At 49.9% G+C, this 18,798-nt stretch overlaps 1 protein-coding gene across 16 annotated transcripts in view; it reads right to left on the bottom strand.

The window, feature by feature from the left end:
• LOC117218939 (uncharacterized) overlaps nucleotides 1-18,798 on the bottom strand; it is a 66,206-nt gene that overhangs the window by 29,038 nt on the left and 18,370 nt on the right. For 8 of the 16 annotated variants that reach the window (XM_076520323.1, XM_076520322.1, XM_076520329.1 and 5 more), the window contains exon 2: nucleotides 17,380-18,008. The exons of 7 other annotated variants lie outside the window; for them this stretch is intronic. In XM_076520323.1, coding sequence (XP_076376438.1) covers nucleotides 17,380-17,595 — 216 coding nt within the window. In that variant the 5' untranslated portion in view covers nucleotides 17,596-18,008. Of the gene's footprint in view, nucleotides 1-17,379; nucleotides 18,009-18,798 lie in introns of those variants that run through there. One more of the 16 variants, XM_076520337.1, reaches the window with a different exon arrangement.

The raw sequence follows: 18,798 nt of genomic DNA, 5'->3' as shown, positions 1-18,798 counted from the left end.
GCCGGTTGCGCGAATTTCTCGATTCGCGCGTAGCGAATTGGTCGATCCAACATCTTCGAAAACAACAATTGTCGCTACGCCCTGCTTCTCTGTTACGCGTACCTCGCCCGTCGTACGAACGTCTTCGGTGGCGACGTAACGGAATGCGAACTTTGCATTGGCGTATTTTTCTTAGCCGGAGAATTTGCGTACGCCGACACGTTTCCTTCGAATTCTTCTCGCAGATAGGAACGCGCGCGTCGAAACGCCGCGCCGCACCGATGAAACGCAAGAAACGTAGCGATAAGCCGCGTTTTACACCTTTGTTTCTCCCTTCGCGCCGAACCGTGTCACCGAGTTCGATCGCGCATCGCGAAAACCCTAAGCGATATCCATCGAGTTCGTTGCATCGAGAAAGGAGCGCGGACGAAGAAACGAGAAAAGTGGAAAAAGAAACCGAGGAGGAAGAGAAAAAGATGTCGAAAAGACAGGGATTCGACGCGAGACTGCTTCGCCTTTGCTCTTTGGTCGCCGGGTCCGTTGCCAAATCGCAACGCGCGATCAGAGTTCCCTTAACCCTTCCGGAAGGACGTCCGCGCGCTGCGATTCCGACCTGCGGCTGTCGAAACCGATCGACTGCGACGAACGTCTCAAAATTGATCGCGCACGGATTACGGTTAGATCTCCGACATCGTACAACCTCGGTTCCGCGGACAGAAATCGGCAACCGGGCGTCGACCTCGAAGATAATACCTCGGGATATTCATAGCTTCGAAATCTGGCAAATTGCTGCACAAGAGAGTTGCCGAGAAGCAAAGCCATTGTACTTTATCCGATAATAGAGCTCCGGTTCTTTTCGACACTGGCACGCGTGTTCTAGGATCTAGCATCGAGGCGACGATGCGTTCGGTCAATTCCCTTCCCGTGCAGCCTCGACTCGCAGCTGCCGCTCTCGCGCGTCGCTATTACGAGAGAGAGAGAGAGAGAAAGAGAGAAAGATACATATATTTATGTAGCTATGTTTCACTCGGCTGCCGCGTAGAGGCGAGCCGCATTGGCGTGGATCCATCGAAAAATTAAGGCAACGCGTCTCGACCGCGTAAGAGACTCGCGACGCGGCCGCGAAAATATGCGCTCTGTCTCTTAGCACGCAGCCGCGGTTCTCGTTTATGCCCGTTAAACGTTTCACGGTTATTCGAGCACCTAATTGCATAACGGCTGCCGTATAACAGGTCGGCGAAATATAAATCCTCGCGCGACGCGACTGTCGCCGCCGTGAACGATTTGATCGATCGTAGCCCGGATGCTGCCGGCATCGGTATCGGAATCGGTGGTACACGCCGCGCCGCGCGAGGTTGATCGAATCGTCTGTGAATCGCGGGAGAAGACGATGGCCCGTCGCGATCCGCGATCCGGAGATCGCGCCCCTATCGATCGTCGGGGAAGCGACGCGATCGCTGAGAATGCTCGCGAATCGATCGAAAATCGAAACGATGCGAAGAGGAATCGGTGGAATCGGTTCGCTCGGAATGGAAACATTTGCCAAGTATGTAATGGCTTTCGACTCGGCGATGCTTGTTATTGGGTCCTTGGACCGTTGCGCGCTTCTGCCTCCCTTTCGCGTCACACTCTGTTTGCCTACGACCTACGCTGTCGACTGTACGTATACGTAGACCGTAGACCGCAGACTGCAGACCGTAGACAGGCTGCACACCGCGCGAGTACAGCGTGAGAACGAGGATAGGAACGCGTCCACCTTCGTTCGACGGAGCACGCGTTTCACCGAGAGCCTAAAATTAAATGAAACGTGCCGCGAACGCTCGATTGTTTCTCGTTTAATTGGAATACTCGGATAGAAGATCGCACCGTGTACATCATTTCGTTACGTCGCACGGAACGATGGAGCGGACAAGAATCGCGAAACCAGGGCAAAAATGAAATTTTCTTCTACAAACTCTACAAAATTTTAGTTCCGTATTCTTCGAGGTGTGTACGGACCGTGTTACCGCGCCGTGGGTAAATCTTGCCGGGAGTCGCCCGAAATTTATAGACAAAGTTTCGAAAATGGGGAAAAATACTTGTTCCCTAGAGAAGAGTTAACCCAAATGTAACCGGACAGCGTCGAAGCGTGCCGGTGCTTTTTAGCCGCGATTCGATTCGAAAGCGATGGAACTGTTCGAAAGCTTTTGCGAAGATTCCATTTCGCTCCGTATTTTCTCTTTCGACGCAGCGATTTTATTCGAGCGTTTCAAAGGAAAACTTACGGTCGGTAGGAAAAACGAGAAACCGGTTCTTATCGGGTCGCGTCGATAAATTTGTAACTTCTGTAAATTATTATTTCATCGTGATCGACCTGCGACAGCGTTTCGTTTTAGAACGCGTATTAAATTATATCTGGGAGAAGCCTTACGATTTCCCTATAAAACAAACGAAAGAAATGCTCCGGGCGTAGGTAACGCGGCTACGGGGAACGGTGCAGCGATACGCGTAAACGTACGCGAACGCGGAACCTCGACGCGATTACAATTCCGATCACCTCCGAGAGCGAACGGGGTGGTACCGTGCGGAGGGGAATCTGGACGGATCGAAAACTAGGGTGGGCGACCGGCACGCGCGGTCGAATCCGCGACATCCGGAATTCGGAATCCGGACGAATATTTTGGTCGATCGCTCGAACTCTGACCGGAGTCTCCTAAATCGGGGCGAAACCAAGAAAGTTCCAAGGCGAGTGTCGCGCGACAAATTCAGAACTTTATGGATCCGAGGCTCGTTGACTTTGACTGGCACTATTTAAAGAATAAGTGGAACGGGCGCGGAGCGGCGGAACGAGCCGGCCACGGGCTCGCAGTCGCTCATCGGTTTCCAGTAGTTCGCGAGCATCCGCATAGAATGCTCGCGCTCTATCAATCGCATAGAAGTTTTCATAGGAGTCGCGCGCGCGCGCAACGAGTCCGCAATCGGCGCAACTTCCGAATTAATTCATTTTCGACCCGAGTTCCCTGACATCTTTTCAAAAGGTATACGAAAATGCGTCGATTTATGGGAAAAGAGCACGATTTCGCTGATAAAAAATTCATTTTCGACGACGAACCGGAAAATTCGATAAAAATCGTGGACGGTATCGACGTCTACGTTCCTTCGTTCGTATTTTAAGATCCGATAAGCTGCGAATTTTACGCCTCGATGTTTCGACTTTTGTCCACGGCTCGTTAGACCGTGCGACCGCGCGCTCGTTTCGTGCGCAACGAAGCGACGCGGCGATCGCGACGAATAAATTCGGTCGCTTTATCGCACCGGCAGCAAAAATATCAGCGGATCGAATTACTGGAACCGTGTCATCTTCGACCGCGCGATAAACTCGAAATAACTTAAAACTGGAGTGTACGGGGTCTCTGACTCGTTTCAGCGTCTAGCAATGCGAACAGGAATCTCGGCTCCGCTCCGCTCCGCGCCGCGCCGCGCCTCGCCGGCCGGATCGGATTCTTCGCGAGAGCTCGTCGATTTACAGACGAATAGGGCACGATATTTTCGCGCGTTTCAACGTTCGATATCTCTAATCGTTCGCGGTTCTCCGTGTTTGCTTTCGCGTATTTTCGGGCAAACATTAATAAAGCCGCGCGTTAGGTTTCGACGTTGACTTTCGGTGGGAAACGCGCCATCGATTTCGCTCGCGGTTTAGGAAGTTCGGCGGCGAGACGAGTTGCACGTACGATCCGGCGACGCGGATTTTGGGCCAACTTTGGTACAATTTCAAGTTCGATGCCAAAATGTTCCGCACCTCCTCGGAACTCGCGGACGGAATGAAATATTTTTGGACTCCGTGGTTTATTTTAACCGCGAATCACCGACGTGCCATTTTCGTCACGGTTACAACGATCGGAACTTGTTCGATCGCGACGATCGGCCCGCGCGGATATCTCTACGCGGCACGAATCTTTTCCGCGCGAATCCTTAGGGGGTCGAATAAATCCGTGCTCTCGGCGGTTACGACGAGTCAACTTCGGAGACAATGGCCGAAATTCTTCCGAGAATCTCGCTGTTCCGTGTTTCGCGTACCTATTTTTGTCGGAAGCGCGGCGGTAATAATTTCTTGGACGGAAAAGACACGTTATATTTATCGCGCGCCCACGTTTATTCGAATGCTCGAACATCGATAACGCGGAAAGGGAATTCGATTCCGACTCGAAAGAACGATGCAACGTTCGTACCTATTAACGTGTTGTTGCTAGAAATCTCCACCGCGAGAGAGAGAGTCGGACTCGTTAAAGTACGGCAAGGGGTTACAGAAAATTGCGTGTCGGTAATTGAATTCTAAACCAAAGCGTGCTATTAATACTACGCTATTCAACGTTCGTATTCTACTTCGGGTTCGAAAGAGGTAGTAGGTTAAGTGGTAAAAAAGAAGGCGTTAGGATAAGTTGGGTCAAGAAGGAGACGCCGAGAGAAATATTATAATCGTATCCCTTCGAGGAATCGATCGAATAAACGTACAACGATGATATCCACCTTTCGTCGCTGCATAAATCAATTTAACAAAAGATGCCCGAGAAGTTCGATTCGACGAACGAATAAATACGATACCGAGCGTTTTACAATTTCGTCGACGAATACGTCGCCGTCGTCTTTCGTTGATATCGCAACGATATAAAAACAGCGATACGTCTCGGTTTATCCCGCGCATGCGGTGTTCGCGGAGGTGTTCGAATGGCTCGACGACAAAGGTGAAAATGTACTTTTCTATGCGCGTCGACGATCCACGGAGACGCCGTAGGATTTAACCGTCGTGATAGAAGCAACCGATCGTTCGGGACGAAAACGCGCGGGTTCGAGCGTATCCTTTCGTAAGAGGTGCCATCGCGGATGAAAATCGGTAAGCCGTTCCGGTTCGAAATCGCGGGCGCGTTCCGAATACGAAGAATGTACCGACGCTCGAGCGACGCTGAGCGACGCCAAGCGACGATTGAAATTCCGTGGCGGCGCACGTTCGAGTTTCTCGGGCATTTCGAAAGTGGACACGCGATTAATAGATGCCCGTCGAGCGTCGAGAGTCGCGCGTTGTTCTCGCCCGGTCGCGACCGCGACCTAGGCCGTACCATGAATTCAACCAAGGTGGTTTTCACCGTATCGACGAGCAGGTCACGGTGCTCGAGATAAATGTCCGCGAAGCGTCGCCCGTTGCCGCTTCGGCGTCGATGCGATACCGCATCCTCGGATCGATCGCGCTATCCGCTCGAAGAAGAGCGCTCTTATTTTTGTCGCGCGTCGATCGGAGAAACGTCGAGGCGCGTTCGATTCCTCCGTTATCGAAAACTAGGAACGAAAATGAAAGCGACCGGGGAAATTGTGTTTAGGACGAGCAGACGCCGATCGTCGAAAGGCGATCGCGAGAGCGATCGTAGCGCGAGGGATTGAATATACTTTCGCTACGATTTCGAACACGATCCGATGTACTTTACGCGAACGCGAAGCTGACTCGCCGGATCGCGCGCGGTTCCTAAATCTCGACCGGTTTCCATTTTCGTCTTTCGAACGAATAAATAAATTGCTTTGCCTACGATGGCACAATTTATTTATGAGAAATCGCAAAGATTTCGCGCTCGGGTAACTTTCGATGAAGTTCGATGAAAGCTTCCGCGAAGCTACGAGCAAAAACGGACAGAGAATTTCTGCGTCGCGACGCGCGCGACGGCGAAAACTGATTGGAAATTCGGAGTGCCCGTTCATCGTGGATCGATATCGTCGTTCCATAACTGTTTTATTAGGTTGCTCGGAGGCTCGAATCGAATTTTGTTATTCCGACCTTAATCGAGAAGAGCATATTTGTCTACGCGCGGCGACGACAACGACGTCAACGACGACGACGACGACGGCGACGTCGATTGAGATGGAATTCGAGTGCACGCGCGCAACGTTCGTTTATTTTATAGTCCAGGCACGTTTCATAGATCCAACGAGAGATTGACCCGATTTTTGCCATTCGGCCATAGCCGCTTTCGAATTGGACACTGGCAACGCGGCAGCTTTCCGCGGAAGATAAACCGTGGCCGTCGTCCGGCAAAATGAAAGATGCGATCGAAGCTATCGGGATAAGTGTCCCGTTCTGTTCTATTTTGTTCTATTCGAGCTCGGCAAATAGGAAGCCGCGGACCAACCAGCGACCGCGAGCCGTCGATTGCTCCAATTTTTGCGCTACGAGCCAGAAACTGTGTATTATTTCATCGATGATCGGTCGCATCGTCGTACGCATTTGTTCGTAATATTCCCGACGAATTCGAGACTTTTAATATACAACGAAATACGCTGTTCCGTGATCTATAGAAACATGTTAGTTCTTTAGCGAGCGTTTTCGAATCTAAAAATTGTTAGGATAATGGGAATCGCGCCGCGCCGGGCCGGCGAAAAAATGTTGGTTTACAATTTCAATTGAAACAATTTGCTGTTTGCTTCGAGCGATTGAATTACACGAAGACTGCGCTGAAACTGACAGAGAATAATTGGGAACGCCGTTCGGTTCGACGAATCAAGTTTCATTCGATTTGAAGTTCGAACGTTTGCATGTTCCGGCTGTCCGGAGTTCGAAGTTACCGAATCCAGGAGCGAGGCGAGGCGAGGCGAGACGAGGCGCGGCGAACTTTTCGACACGAGGACGATCTTTTCGCGGAGCGAGAAATTCAACACCCTTGAGAAGAGTTTAAGTGTCGCCTCGAAAACGGAAAAGAGTCATTATTCGTGCGATACGTGCTTCGCGAGGTTTACGCCCGTCACGATTTATCGCGCGAGTCGTTACAACCGACCGAAACGATCCTAACCCTGACAAAATCTAGTCGTCGCTTCGACTGGCAATCCGAACGAACGGATGCCTCCGAGGCTCCATAAAATCGAAGTAATTTATTGGAACGTTCGGGAAGTTTGTTTCATGCGTACTCGCTGAACGTTGCAGGACGTAAATACATAATAATTACAAACGTATTCGCGGTGCGGACCGGACCGTTCGTTCGGCGCAAAGGAAACTTTGGAAACGTTGTTCGTTCGTTCGTTCGTTCGTTCGCCGTTAGCTTCCCATCGAAACGAAAGGGATTGAAACGAGCGACAATAAATCGCGAAACGTTATTTACCGAAATGAAAATTGCCGAGTCGAGGAATCGATCGTATCGAAATTCAGCATTTTTCGAATCGAGTAACCAACCCTTACGGAAAGCGAGTTCGTTCGAACGGACGTCTCGTCGGCGAGATACGTGTAAACGTAATTTGAAATATTTGTGACGCATCGTTCTCCAAAGCGGCACCGTTAACGCCGAGCCTAGAGAGCGCTAAACATATCCGACGCGTGTTGCTCCAGACTTTGGAAGAATTACGAGACCGAATTTATGTAGACGTCTTGCTAGTTTTGTTAGAACGCGTGCTCGAATTAAGGAACTTGTTCCATCGGCGTAAAAGCAAACGATGCTCGGCGATGCATCCGCGAATGCGCGCGATCGGTCGCGCGGTAATTTGTAATCGGAGATCGGAATCCGTTGATTCCGGCGTCTACGCGGAAACCGAAAATTACGCGCTCGCCATAGTTCGTTGATCCGGTTGTAAACGCGACGGAAACTTACGCTAATCGCGCGCTTTGCGATTTCCAACCACCGGCCGCGGTGTTTAAAAACAAGCTGGAATTACCGGTGGACCGTTGCATTAGAAAACGATAAGTTCTCCGAATCTTCGAGAAATCGAATCGAATCGAACCTCTTCGGAAGAAGCTCCGTAACAGACGCGTCTGCGACGACGCTGCCGCAACGTATTGTTCGCGAAAGGAATTATTAATTTTCTGGTCGAATAACACGGTCTATTTGTGCACGTAGAAGCCTCGAGGTCGAGACTCTTCTGAATCTTTCAACGATGACGTTCCTCCGTTCGCGATAAAAACGTGCCCGAAGCGAAGCAAAATAAAGTTTCATTTTTGTTTCCACGCGGTTCATAGCGGAACTCGGAAGTTCCATTCCGGTTCCTCGTCATCTTGGAAACTGGAATAAAGTTTTCGAGGGACCGCTCTCGTCTTCTTTTCTCTCGCTTCCTCTCGTCGACGATGCGCGAACGTTTCCCCAAACAAAGTCGGCGAGTTCCACGCGTTATTTTCATTGCTCGCTCGGTTCCGATTCCATGAATTTATGTATCGACAACGGGTTCGGCGTTGTTCGTTCCGCCGTCAATTATCGTTCTCGTAAATTCTAAACGAATCGAATTACGGCGAATCTCGCGCGTTTTCGAGGAAAATTATGCTGGAAAGTATTTTCCTCGAACGATCGAGAGGATTTCGATTTCGCGTAGAAAACGGCGGACTGCTTGCGACTCGGTCGAGAAAATTAAAACGGAATCCGCGATACGAGCGACGAGGCGTGGCAGAATGCAAGCTCGGCAGGAATCTACGTTTTAGGAGGTCGTCTCGAACGTTTAAAGTAGAACTTGGACTATAAAGGCGCGTATTCCCAAACTGCTACGTTTCTCCGGCGGCCGCGAACGATCGCGGGATGCGGTTCGGTCCTAGTGTTCAGCTCCGAAGGTCGTTATAAGAACATAAATATGAAAGTACCCGTGCTACTAAAAAAAATTAACGACCTTGAGGCATCCTCGGCGGTTCTACTCGAAACAAAGAGCACCGAGAAAACCTTGCCGCGTCGCGTCCCCGAGGAAATCGAACAACTTCTTGTTCTTGACTATTCGGGCGAAATTCTACTTACACGGTTGAGCCGTTCTTCTCGTTCGATCGCTAAAAATCGTTTCAAAGATGTCCAAATTCGAGATGAAAACTCGAACGGCGGACTCTTTTTATTTGTCAATTTTCCCGAACCTATCTTTTAAGGTACTTTTTCTGGACGAGGCACAGCTTTTCCACGGGTCTCGAGGAAAAACGTGAAAATTTCGACGAATCGTCGGAAACCGAACGATCGGACGACGATGTTTTCATTTCTAGGTGCAAACGGACCCCGTGCCCCGTCGTCCGAGCGTTAAAGAACGTCCAACAGATATCATTGTCGGACGAATAACAAGATTAAATCACGATCGTGATTCAATCGTTCGGATTTGATTCGTTTCGAGTTAAGATCGAGCCAAACGATTACCAGTAATCGATTCGAATAAAACCGGTCAACCGGAAGTCGATCGTCGACGCGCGATCGGTGTTTTCTCTCGAAACGCGTGCAAAACCATGGGGAAAAATCGATCGTGTTCGAAAATAAAATAAAATCGTTAAAACTGTTGGATATTCTCCAACGGAAATGCGAGGAAGCGTTTCGATACCTCGATTTCCGATACTTTGTTACGTACGTATCCGCGTGCATATACGAATGTACAAATTGTACATATTTTGCGTAACGTTTTACACGATACGACACGAATATCGCAACGGCGAACATTCGTTGATCCTGTAACGACGAGAAGAATCATTTTCCTCGGTCGGAATCGCGTTTCAGACCGCTCCGAGTCGATTCGAACAAGTTTCTGCCCGGCGCGGCACGGCGGTCCGCGTTTCATGTACGATTCCTCCCTGGAAATTGTTCTCGGTTCGAAAGATATTGGAACTTTTGTATCGGACGTAGATTTTATTGGCACGAGCACGTACGAGTCTCTCCGTCCCCTCCGCGGCCCTCTCGCCCCGTCTCCCCCTTCCTCTCCCCGATGCTACCCGAAGTTCTCCGGTCCGATCGCAGCAAGTTCGAGACTGCCTGCCGGGAAGATCGCATTATTTTCAAGCGTAGGTCAGGCACACAGCGGTTGCGATAACCGTATTATCGTCCCGTCTCATAAACTTGTTTCGCTTAGTTTACGAGCACGCGAGTCTTACCTCCCGTGTACGAACACGCGTCGCGTACGTGTATCCGTGCGTGCGCGCGTGTACGAGCCGGCCCACGAAACAGCGATCAGACTGTTCCGTGATACATACTTCCGTATCGTCGATTATCGTAATTACCAAGAAAATCGTATCGCGAGCGTACGAAACTCGCCGATGCATCCGCACGAGAGCGCGCGCCTTAGTTTTCGGCCTTTGATTCCGTAATACTTGCTGGAACGTTCGAATCGTGCCGTTGCCTACGGCGTCCACGAAGACGATCCGACGCGACGTGACACAGAATTTTATATTGCAACTCAATTTCCTCGGTCGCATCGAGTCGCGCGATATCAAACGACGAATTGCTTATCGGTCGACGATCGATCGTTCGACCGATTAATTAAGTATTTACTTGTGAAACGCATCGGCCAACGCGACGGACGTGTGCAAGCGAATGGCAATTAATACGAACGAAAGTTCGTAGTTATCGATCGTCGACATCGACGTCGACGCGAACGACATCTTTTTTTTCTTCAAATCGCCACCGTCGGAACCATTTTAGAATTTCGACCGCGATCGGACGGTTTCGATGCGATAGGAGATTCCGATAGCGGGGGGAGGGAATTTAACTGTGAACGAACGGGGACGGACGTCCGAGCAGAAGCTTGCCAGCACGTAACAATTTCGGAGTCGTGTTCGCTGCTTATTCTAATTACATCGAATGGCCCATGCGACGCGACCGTGCAAAAGGAACGTCGGATAGTTCTATTATCTGTACGTTGTCCAAATAAATTCCAACCGCGATACTTCCTATCTTCTCTTTAAACATTTCGGCGATCATAGAAACGGACTAAAATTCGACTTTAAAATAGATACGACGACTCGACTTCGTACGATTTTTGCATAGAATATTTTAGTCGCATCCGATATCGAATTCGTCGTCGTCGAGAAAGCGGTTCTCGATTCGTCGAATTTTCGACATCGAAAATTGATATTTTGAGGCGAAATAGGAAATTCTGTTAAATTTATTCGAGAATGGCTCGCTCGTCGCGCGAGTACGGTCGACGAAATGTTTGCAAATAATTGCGACACCGAGTAAATCAAAAAATCGAGCCGCACAGCCGACACGAGAGAGAGGTTGAGAGTTTTACCATGTCTCGGAATATTAAACGGGCGTACGCTATTTTTAGATCGCGTAATTGCACGTAATTGCGGGCTCCCCGCCGTCGTCGACGTCCGCGATTTATGTATATATGTGAAAATTAGTTTTACGTCAGCTTGTCTCAATAACATACACTTAAGAGTGGAAGAAACGATTCTACATATGTCTCGAACCTGTTCTCCGGATAAATGGATGCCAACGGACGAATGCCAACCGACAAATCGTACGCCGACATTGTAACCGTTGTTTTTCTAATTCGAACGGACGGTTGCCACGTTGATACAGCCGCGTTCTCGACACCCGACGCTTCCTTCGATTCGAGCTTTCGAAAAGCGTCCGATTATCTTGTTCGTTGAAACGTCGCGTCGCTCGTCGCGAACACAAAGAAGACCGTCTACGACGAGTTAAACAACGGTGCGGCATAACTTACTCGAACCTGTTCTCCTTGGCCACTGCCGCGCTTCGGACCGATATCGTTGCAACAACAATTAGCTAACAATGGTCGGCGATACGAACGAAAGAACTCGGCCGGGGGGGGGAGGGGGGTCGATACCGAAAATTCGTCTTTTTCGCGAAGGCGACTTTCGGATCGAGGGTCGGCGCATGAAAATCTCGAAGAATCGAATTGATACGCGACGATCGGTGTCGGACAGCGTTATCGGGCAAAAGAGAAGTGCAGTTCCGTGCGGGGATGGCGAACGTGCGCCGAACGTCCGCGATGTAGATTCCAAGTCACGACTCGCGACAATCAACTTTTAATATAGCGCCGAGCCGAGCCGCGCCGGCTCGCGTGCTCCGCTCGATGCTTACGTCACGAACGCGAACGCGAACGCGGACGCGGACGCGGACGCGAACGCGAACGGGCGAATACACCTCTACAGAGAGGCGAGTTTACGTCGAGTGTGTAAATCGAGCCTTTCCTTTCTTTCCATTCGCACCTTGTCCTCGTCCCTGCCTGCGTCCCGAAGTTTACACCCCAGCGAGTCTAGGTCAGGAACAACGATGACGACAGCTACCAACGTTTGACCTTAAGACTAATTTTAAAATTCACACCGAGAGGGTGAGTCTCGCGGAGCAAGACAACCACGGCCGGACCATCCGACGAAATGATCAACGTTATTCCGACTACCTATCGAGGAGCGAGCGTCGATTCGACCGGGCGCGAACGATTCCGAGTTACGCGGGCCCGCGGCAGAGCGCCAGCTTCGTCTCGATTACTGATTTCCAGATCTTTTCGCTGGTTCTGGGCCAGAGTTCGTCCGAACAGTCCCGGTCGGATGTCCTCGAGCGTGAGAAGCAATTTTTATTCCCTTTGCGACGAAATCTCCGATCGCTTCTTTATTCGATCCAGATATGCCGTGCCGTTTCGCGATCGGTAGCTTCGACTCGAATAATCGAACGCGGTTCTCTGTTACCGATCTTTTTCGCAAAAATTTCGGATCTTTTCGTTACTTTTAGGCCCCGATAAACGTCGATTCGATTTATATGTCACCGACGTTTCGCGAAGAAGCGGGACATCGCGACCATCGGATGGACCGAATCGTCGTGAAATATTGCCGCTTCGTCGCGAGCTTCGAAATATCCGCGGAACAGGAATACGCGTCTTTGTCTCGGGAACGCGTATTTGAAAATTCTACGATTCTATTACCTAATTGCGCGCAACTTCCGTCGAGACTAATTGAAAGGTCCGTGGTTGCAATGCGGCTGTGCGCTTGCAAATATTGCTGGCTTCCTTCCACCGAACTATTTCGTAATTGAAATTTGGGTCGCGTCGAATTAAACTTCAAAACACGATTCCTGCATTCCATAATTACGCAACGTGTACACTGTACACGCTACGCGCTACCTACACGCGCGGCGGTCATTCAGTTTTTCGGTTGGATTCGCGCGCACCTAATTTCGTGCGAAATGCTGGAGCGTCGATCAGCGATTAGGTATATGCGATGCGACGCGGTGTTGTAGCGTGGCGAGGTTCGCGAATCGATCGCCGCGATATTTCAGCTGCTTCGACGAGTTTAATTACGAAATGGATCCAAACAATGCGTTATCGAACGCTGATATTATAATAAAGGAACGCGCGCGGATGCGAACGAATTTGGGAACGTTGCGCACCGATGCAAATTGTACATGCTACGAATTCTTCCAACGCGTACACACCTACGAGTTCGTCGTCTGTGCAAACGCATTTGCCGAATCGCGTAATCGACGAAAGTAATTAGAGCGAGCGTTCGAATTCCGCCGTACCTTCGGCAACAAAGAATTCTCCGCGCGGTGTTCGAATAAATTCGAACGCGTACGGCTCGAACGGAATAAGTAGTTTCGCAGGTTTCTACGATTTCTGTTCCTGTAACAAGATTCGAAGTAGCATCGCGACAGACGAAACTTGATAATTTGCGAACGCTATTTTTAGTGATACGATAGGACAATGAAGCGGTCTAACTAGTTTCATGTAACACGGAAACGGTGTAAGCGAACGGTTTATAGAAAAATATTCTCCGCGACGGGTTGTCTATAGACGATGAAACTTAAATGGCTGTTCAAGGTCACTTAACTATCTACGCTAATCAAAACTTACTTTCGTATATAGGTAGACACCGAACACGTACGGTATCGTTTGCGCAACGGAACGTAAATATTTCAAGGCTCGCTATTAAAAATGTGAAATTATGTCTTTATCGTTCCAGCGTGTACCGTAATTTCTTTCGAACGTCGATAGACGACCTTTGTTTAATTTTGTAAAAATACGCGAAACGATACCGCGACAAATTACGATGAAACGCAAGGGTGAAAAAATATTTTTTAAAAAATCGACAATTTCGATCCAAGACGTTGCCATTTTGTAAATTGCAAATAATCGAGACTGCTACGTTATCGCGGTTGGTTCGTACCGTAGCCAGGCTCGAACCAAATAACAAAATTCCTCGTTTTTTTATTCGGACGAGCAACGAGACCGTGACATCGCGTCAACGGTGGTGCGCGGAATTTTTGAAAAAATGCTCTCGATAGTTTCTCGATTCAAAAATATTCATCGTGTACTCTTTAAATACCCATAAATGTCTAATGCGGACAGTTCTTTCGAAAAGAATTCCCACGGATTGCTCGGAAAATGACGTTCGAAAGCAGAACATGCTTTATATAAATATCCACCGCTGCGTAGCCGCTGCGGTGGATATTTCGAAAGGTGGCCTTTCCGGAATGAGAAACAATGGAAATGGGCAGCGCAAAGCGTGTACGTATAATGTATCTGTTAGGAACTGTGAGAAGATAAATTAGTAGGGCAAGACGGCGAGGCGGAGAAGCCTGGGAGAAGAGCACGGTTGCGAGCTACCCGAGCCCGACCCAGTTGTTAACACGCTCATTCGATATTCGTAGTTATTTAGTCGCATTTCCGTCTATTCGGCTGCAAAGCCCACCGTTTAGCAAAATCTATGCGCCACGATATCTCGGTAGTACTCGGTACAGCAAACTCTCCCTAATCGGCTTTCAGCTTGGAAACAAAAATGGACAATCTCGGAAGAGGAGATATACGATTGTTCGAGCCTCGCGGCTCGTTTTTACACTCGATTCGCGCGTTGGCGCCGCTTTGAAAATAACAACGGCTCGAGCGTCGATTCTCGGCGGACAAGGAAAAATTTGATGTCGCGGAGGCTCCGCGGAGGTTCTCGGTTACCAAGAGCAATTAAAAATCTCACCGACGCGAGACCAGCTCGCGCGAGACACGTCGGAAGAGAGTCGCGCGGTCGGTGACACGCAACGAACGTAGGACGGAAACAAAGATTTCTTCGTGGTGGTATACGCGGATTCGAACCGACGATAATGCCGTCGTTGTTTCCGTGCTCGGCATCCCCTTTGGACAAGCTATCCCTTGGTTGTCGGAGACCGTTTTCAAACGTGCAAATCCACGCGGATCGAGAACGAACGAAATTAAATAATTACCAGCTTGGGAATCAACGTTCGAAAATCTTCGCCTACCCCGGCGCTTCGCTCGATTTCGATCACGCCGCGATTCCATCGTACGCGAATACAATGAAATTACAAAATTCCTGGAATGCTGCGAACAATATGATAAACCTTCGTATCGAATTAGCATCGAATTAAATATCGTCGATGCAACGTGTCCAATGAAACACTGGGAACGCTACGGAATGCAAGGGATTGATGCAAAGGTGCACCGTTGCACGTTGTTGCCACCGGCGTGGCGCGGCGTGGCGCGGCGAAATAACGTATCGCGGAACACGAGATCTCGGTTTATTCGAATCGAACTAATTTCGTTAATGTCCGTGTCATCGTTTAATGCTGCTGTTCGTCTAAAAAAATATCGCGTTACCGAGAGAATTTCGGTGGAATTCGACGATCCCGCGTTCCTCGATTAAAAGCGATATCGAACGCGCGATCGACGGCGGTTTGTTTTCGAAGAACGCGAAGTCTGCTCCCCAGGCTCGTGTCCGTCGTTCGGTCTTATCGACTCCAGATTATCCGGCATTAATTTTACTCGTCCGCCGGACTCGCTCTAGTTTCTATTTCTCGTTTCTGTATGCTCGACGATTGATCGGCAACCGGAAACTATAGAATATGAAATTAACGCTCGCGAACGGAACAATCGGAATACGTGGATTATTGCTTTTCGAGGATACGCGTTGCTGTTCGGTATGTTATTGGTAAATACAGTAGCTTTCCGAACTACGGCTATTTAACCAGCAGCCAATGGCCGTACGAGTTCTCCCCGGAGGCCGGCTGTTTGCATTCTTGTCGAGATAGCATACGCTATATTATACTATACTATACTATACTATACTATACTACGCGTATACGGTCCGCGTTCGTCCGTCAACGAACGTGGGAGAGAGACATTTCTAATTGCTATTTATTCGCTGGCTAATGATACGCTTTTAAACGACAGATACGTTGTTTATCCTCGATAGTTATGTAAAAGCGTATCTTTTTCATTAACGTATTCGTTTTCCACTCCGAATTCATCCTTTTACAAGTCGTGCTCGCTTCTTTTTCGCTCGGAGTCATTTCGAATCGACGATTGCACAGGGAGCTCGGAGTACGATTCCGAATCGCGACGACAATACGGTTTTCACGTTTCGCGACGATGACCTTTTTCGACCAATTTGTACGCAGAGGATCCGGAACGGTGTAAAAAGACCAAAGAAGAGAATCGAAATTCCTGAAATATTTACCAAAAAGTTCGAACGCTTTCGTCGTTCCGTATTTGGGACATCGAACGACGAAAAGAATACGGTATTCCCGCGTCGACGGATCAAAATCGACGAGGTTAAAAGTTGAAAAGCTCGAAAGCTACGTTTGTTAGATAATATCCTTCCTAAGCAATTGCTCATCGGTGGTGTTGTAAATTTTAAACCAGGTCGAGTGTCGTTAACTGATGGAGAAACGAGTGGATGTCCCAGTAGCGCAGCTACGCGAGACAATGCGGTTATCGAATCGCTGGTCCACAGAAAATTACGAACGATTGATATCGTAATTAGGAATATCGTCTTTATTGTAAACGGACGAGAACAAACTTTCCGTCGACCCGTGCTACCCCACCATCCGGAGAAACAACGATGCGTGATGTACGCGAACCTCGAAGTTGGATCCTTCGGTGTGAAAAATATACAATTTTTATTTCAAGTTTGTCGGAAATTTCGGGTCGAAGCGGACCCAAACGACACCGTTCGAGAGAGCCAACGCGTAAATAGTCGATACAATTCGAACCGTAACGTATCTAAGATCGTTTGTAAATACATAATACGTATATTTAGAACGTCGAGAATGCATACACGTAACTGGGATAGGTACAGATGCTCGCACTCTCGATACGTTAACACGTTGACCGATACGCGTTTCATCGTCTCTGCTATTCCTCCCGTGATTCCGCCTATCCAAACAGCTCGGTCTTCCGAACCCAGTCTTGCCCCCGGAAGTTCGAAGAAACGAGGCTCCGCCGTAATTGTTCGACGCTGGAACGACCGAGCGCTAAAAGAGTGCCCCTCGCACAACCTCGCGAATACGACGAGATCGCATCGAACCCTTCGCGATCGAGCGACGATTTCGGAGGCGCCGCTCAACAAATTCTTGTATCTCGTTGCAAAATGATTCGAGCGTTTAAAAAATTCGTTCGGAATTTGTTCGGAAAACGAAAATGTTCGAAGTCGTGGAAAACGGAAGTACGCGCCGACAGCGCGTACCGATACATGTTTCGTGCTTCGAATAAAAATAGCTTCGAGTGCAAGGGGTTGATATCCAATGAGACGATCTTTCGAGAGAATAATCCGAAAATAGAAATGTCAGGGTCGAGCCGACGTCGCGTCGACGGGCCCGGTAGTTCCAGCGTTCGAAATATCGTTTCTACCGAAAGCAGCGGCGCGGGTTGCGTCGCGAAAGCCCCAGGTGCGGCGCGTGTCGCTGCATAAAATGATCTCACCTGCTGCGTTTCGACAGCCTCTTTAACGTGTTCCGCTATTTCCGCCGCCTTCAGGCCGGTTTCTATCGGCGCGACCTGCGAGTGCCGTCGCGGTTGGACCTCGGCGGTGGCAGGCAGCTCCTGGTAGCAGGATTCTCCGGATCCCCGTCTGCTACCCGCGATGCACATGGCTCTCCGGAAGAGTCCGGCGACGACGGCGCACAGGCCGCATTGCATTCCCGTGGCGCTGCCTCGGCTGGACAAGGATCCACCGTTGGTCCGTCGACGGGTCCGAGTCCCGCGAGAGCCGCTCTCACGTGTTTGAGACGCCAGTTTTTTTTTCAAACCGTCCCCACTGCACCCTCTCTCTCTCTCTCTCTCTTTCTCTTCGTCTCTCTCTTCCTCTTCCTCTTCCTCTCGCTCTTGCTCTTGCTCCGACTCGGCCTGCGTCGACGCTTCCGGCAACAGTCACGATCGGCAGAGCCGCTCCTCTCACCAGAACGTGTCCCGACGATCTTTCACTTCCTCGTGTTCCTCCTCCATCGTTCCGACACCGTGTATATCCTCCCCGAGATCGCCACCTCGCAATACCCTCGCGCCCCTGGCCGATCGATTCCCTCGCGATTCAGGGCAGCGTCGCGTCATATCACCTGCACGACCAAGGTATGTCGAAAAGAGGACCAAAGATTTCGCAAGCTCGAGAGAGGAGGAGCTTCGCTCGCCCTCTCTCTCTCTCTCTCTATTTCTCTCTATCTATCCGTCTATCTCGCTCGCTCGCTCTCCGTCTCTCTCTTTCTCCGGGAACAACTATCGATTGGCGCGAAGTTACGTCCGATAGCGTCTAACGACGTCGACGGTGCACCGTGGTCAGGAGTCGGGACGGGACACAAGGAGAGAACGCCGGATGAGGAACCCTCGTGTAGACGTGCACGCGAGTATGCGTGGAAGTTCGCACGAACGATGCTGTTACCGTGGTTCATCGGGTGCGTTCGATCGTCGGGTAATTTCGATTCGCCGCGATTCGGCGCGACCCGTCGCGCAACACGCGCGCTACGCTCCTCGCGAGTCGCGAGCACGACCGTGACGTCGCGGCGTTTCGAACGTTTCGAGGAGATCGTAACTGAAAATTCTATCGGACGTTGCTAGGAATAACGAGGAACGATCGCGATGTTCACCTGTTGGTATGCCGAAGAACGATCGATAGAATCGCCCTGTGGAATTAGGTTAACCGTTCGCGTCGACAATGGCACGTGTTTCACGCGGTAAGAACGGTCTCGAGTCCTAACCCCCAACGAGCGTCGCGTTCGGCTCGATTCTCGCAGCGAGAACGTCCGCGCGTCCACTGTGCACTCGTTAATCGCCGTCGGTTTTAATCGGTTGTTGCGTCCGTCGATCTTCTTCCCATTCTTTCCATCGCCTTCGCCGACAACAAGAGACATT

Source organism: Megalopta genalis, chromosome 3, assembly GCF_051020955.1.
Source record: "Megalopta genalis isolate 19385.01 chromosome 3, iyMegGena1_principal, whole genome shotgun sequence".
In the NCBI taxonomy this organism is placed as follows: domain Eukaryota; kingdom Metazoa; phylum Arthropoda; class Insecta; order Hymenoptera; family Halictidae; genus Megalopta; species Megalopta genalis.
The sequence above is the reverse complement of the archived record's forward strand: the minus strand, read 5'-3'. Positions and strand labels throughout refer to the sequence as shown.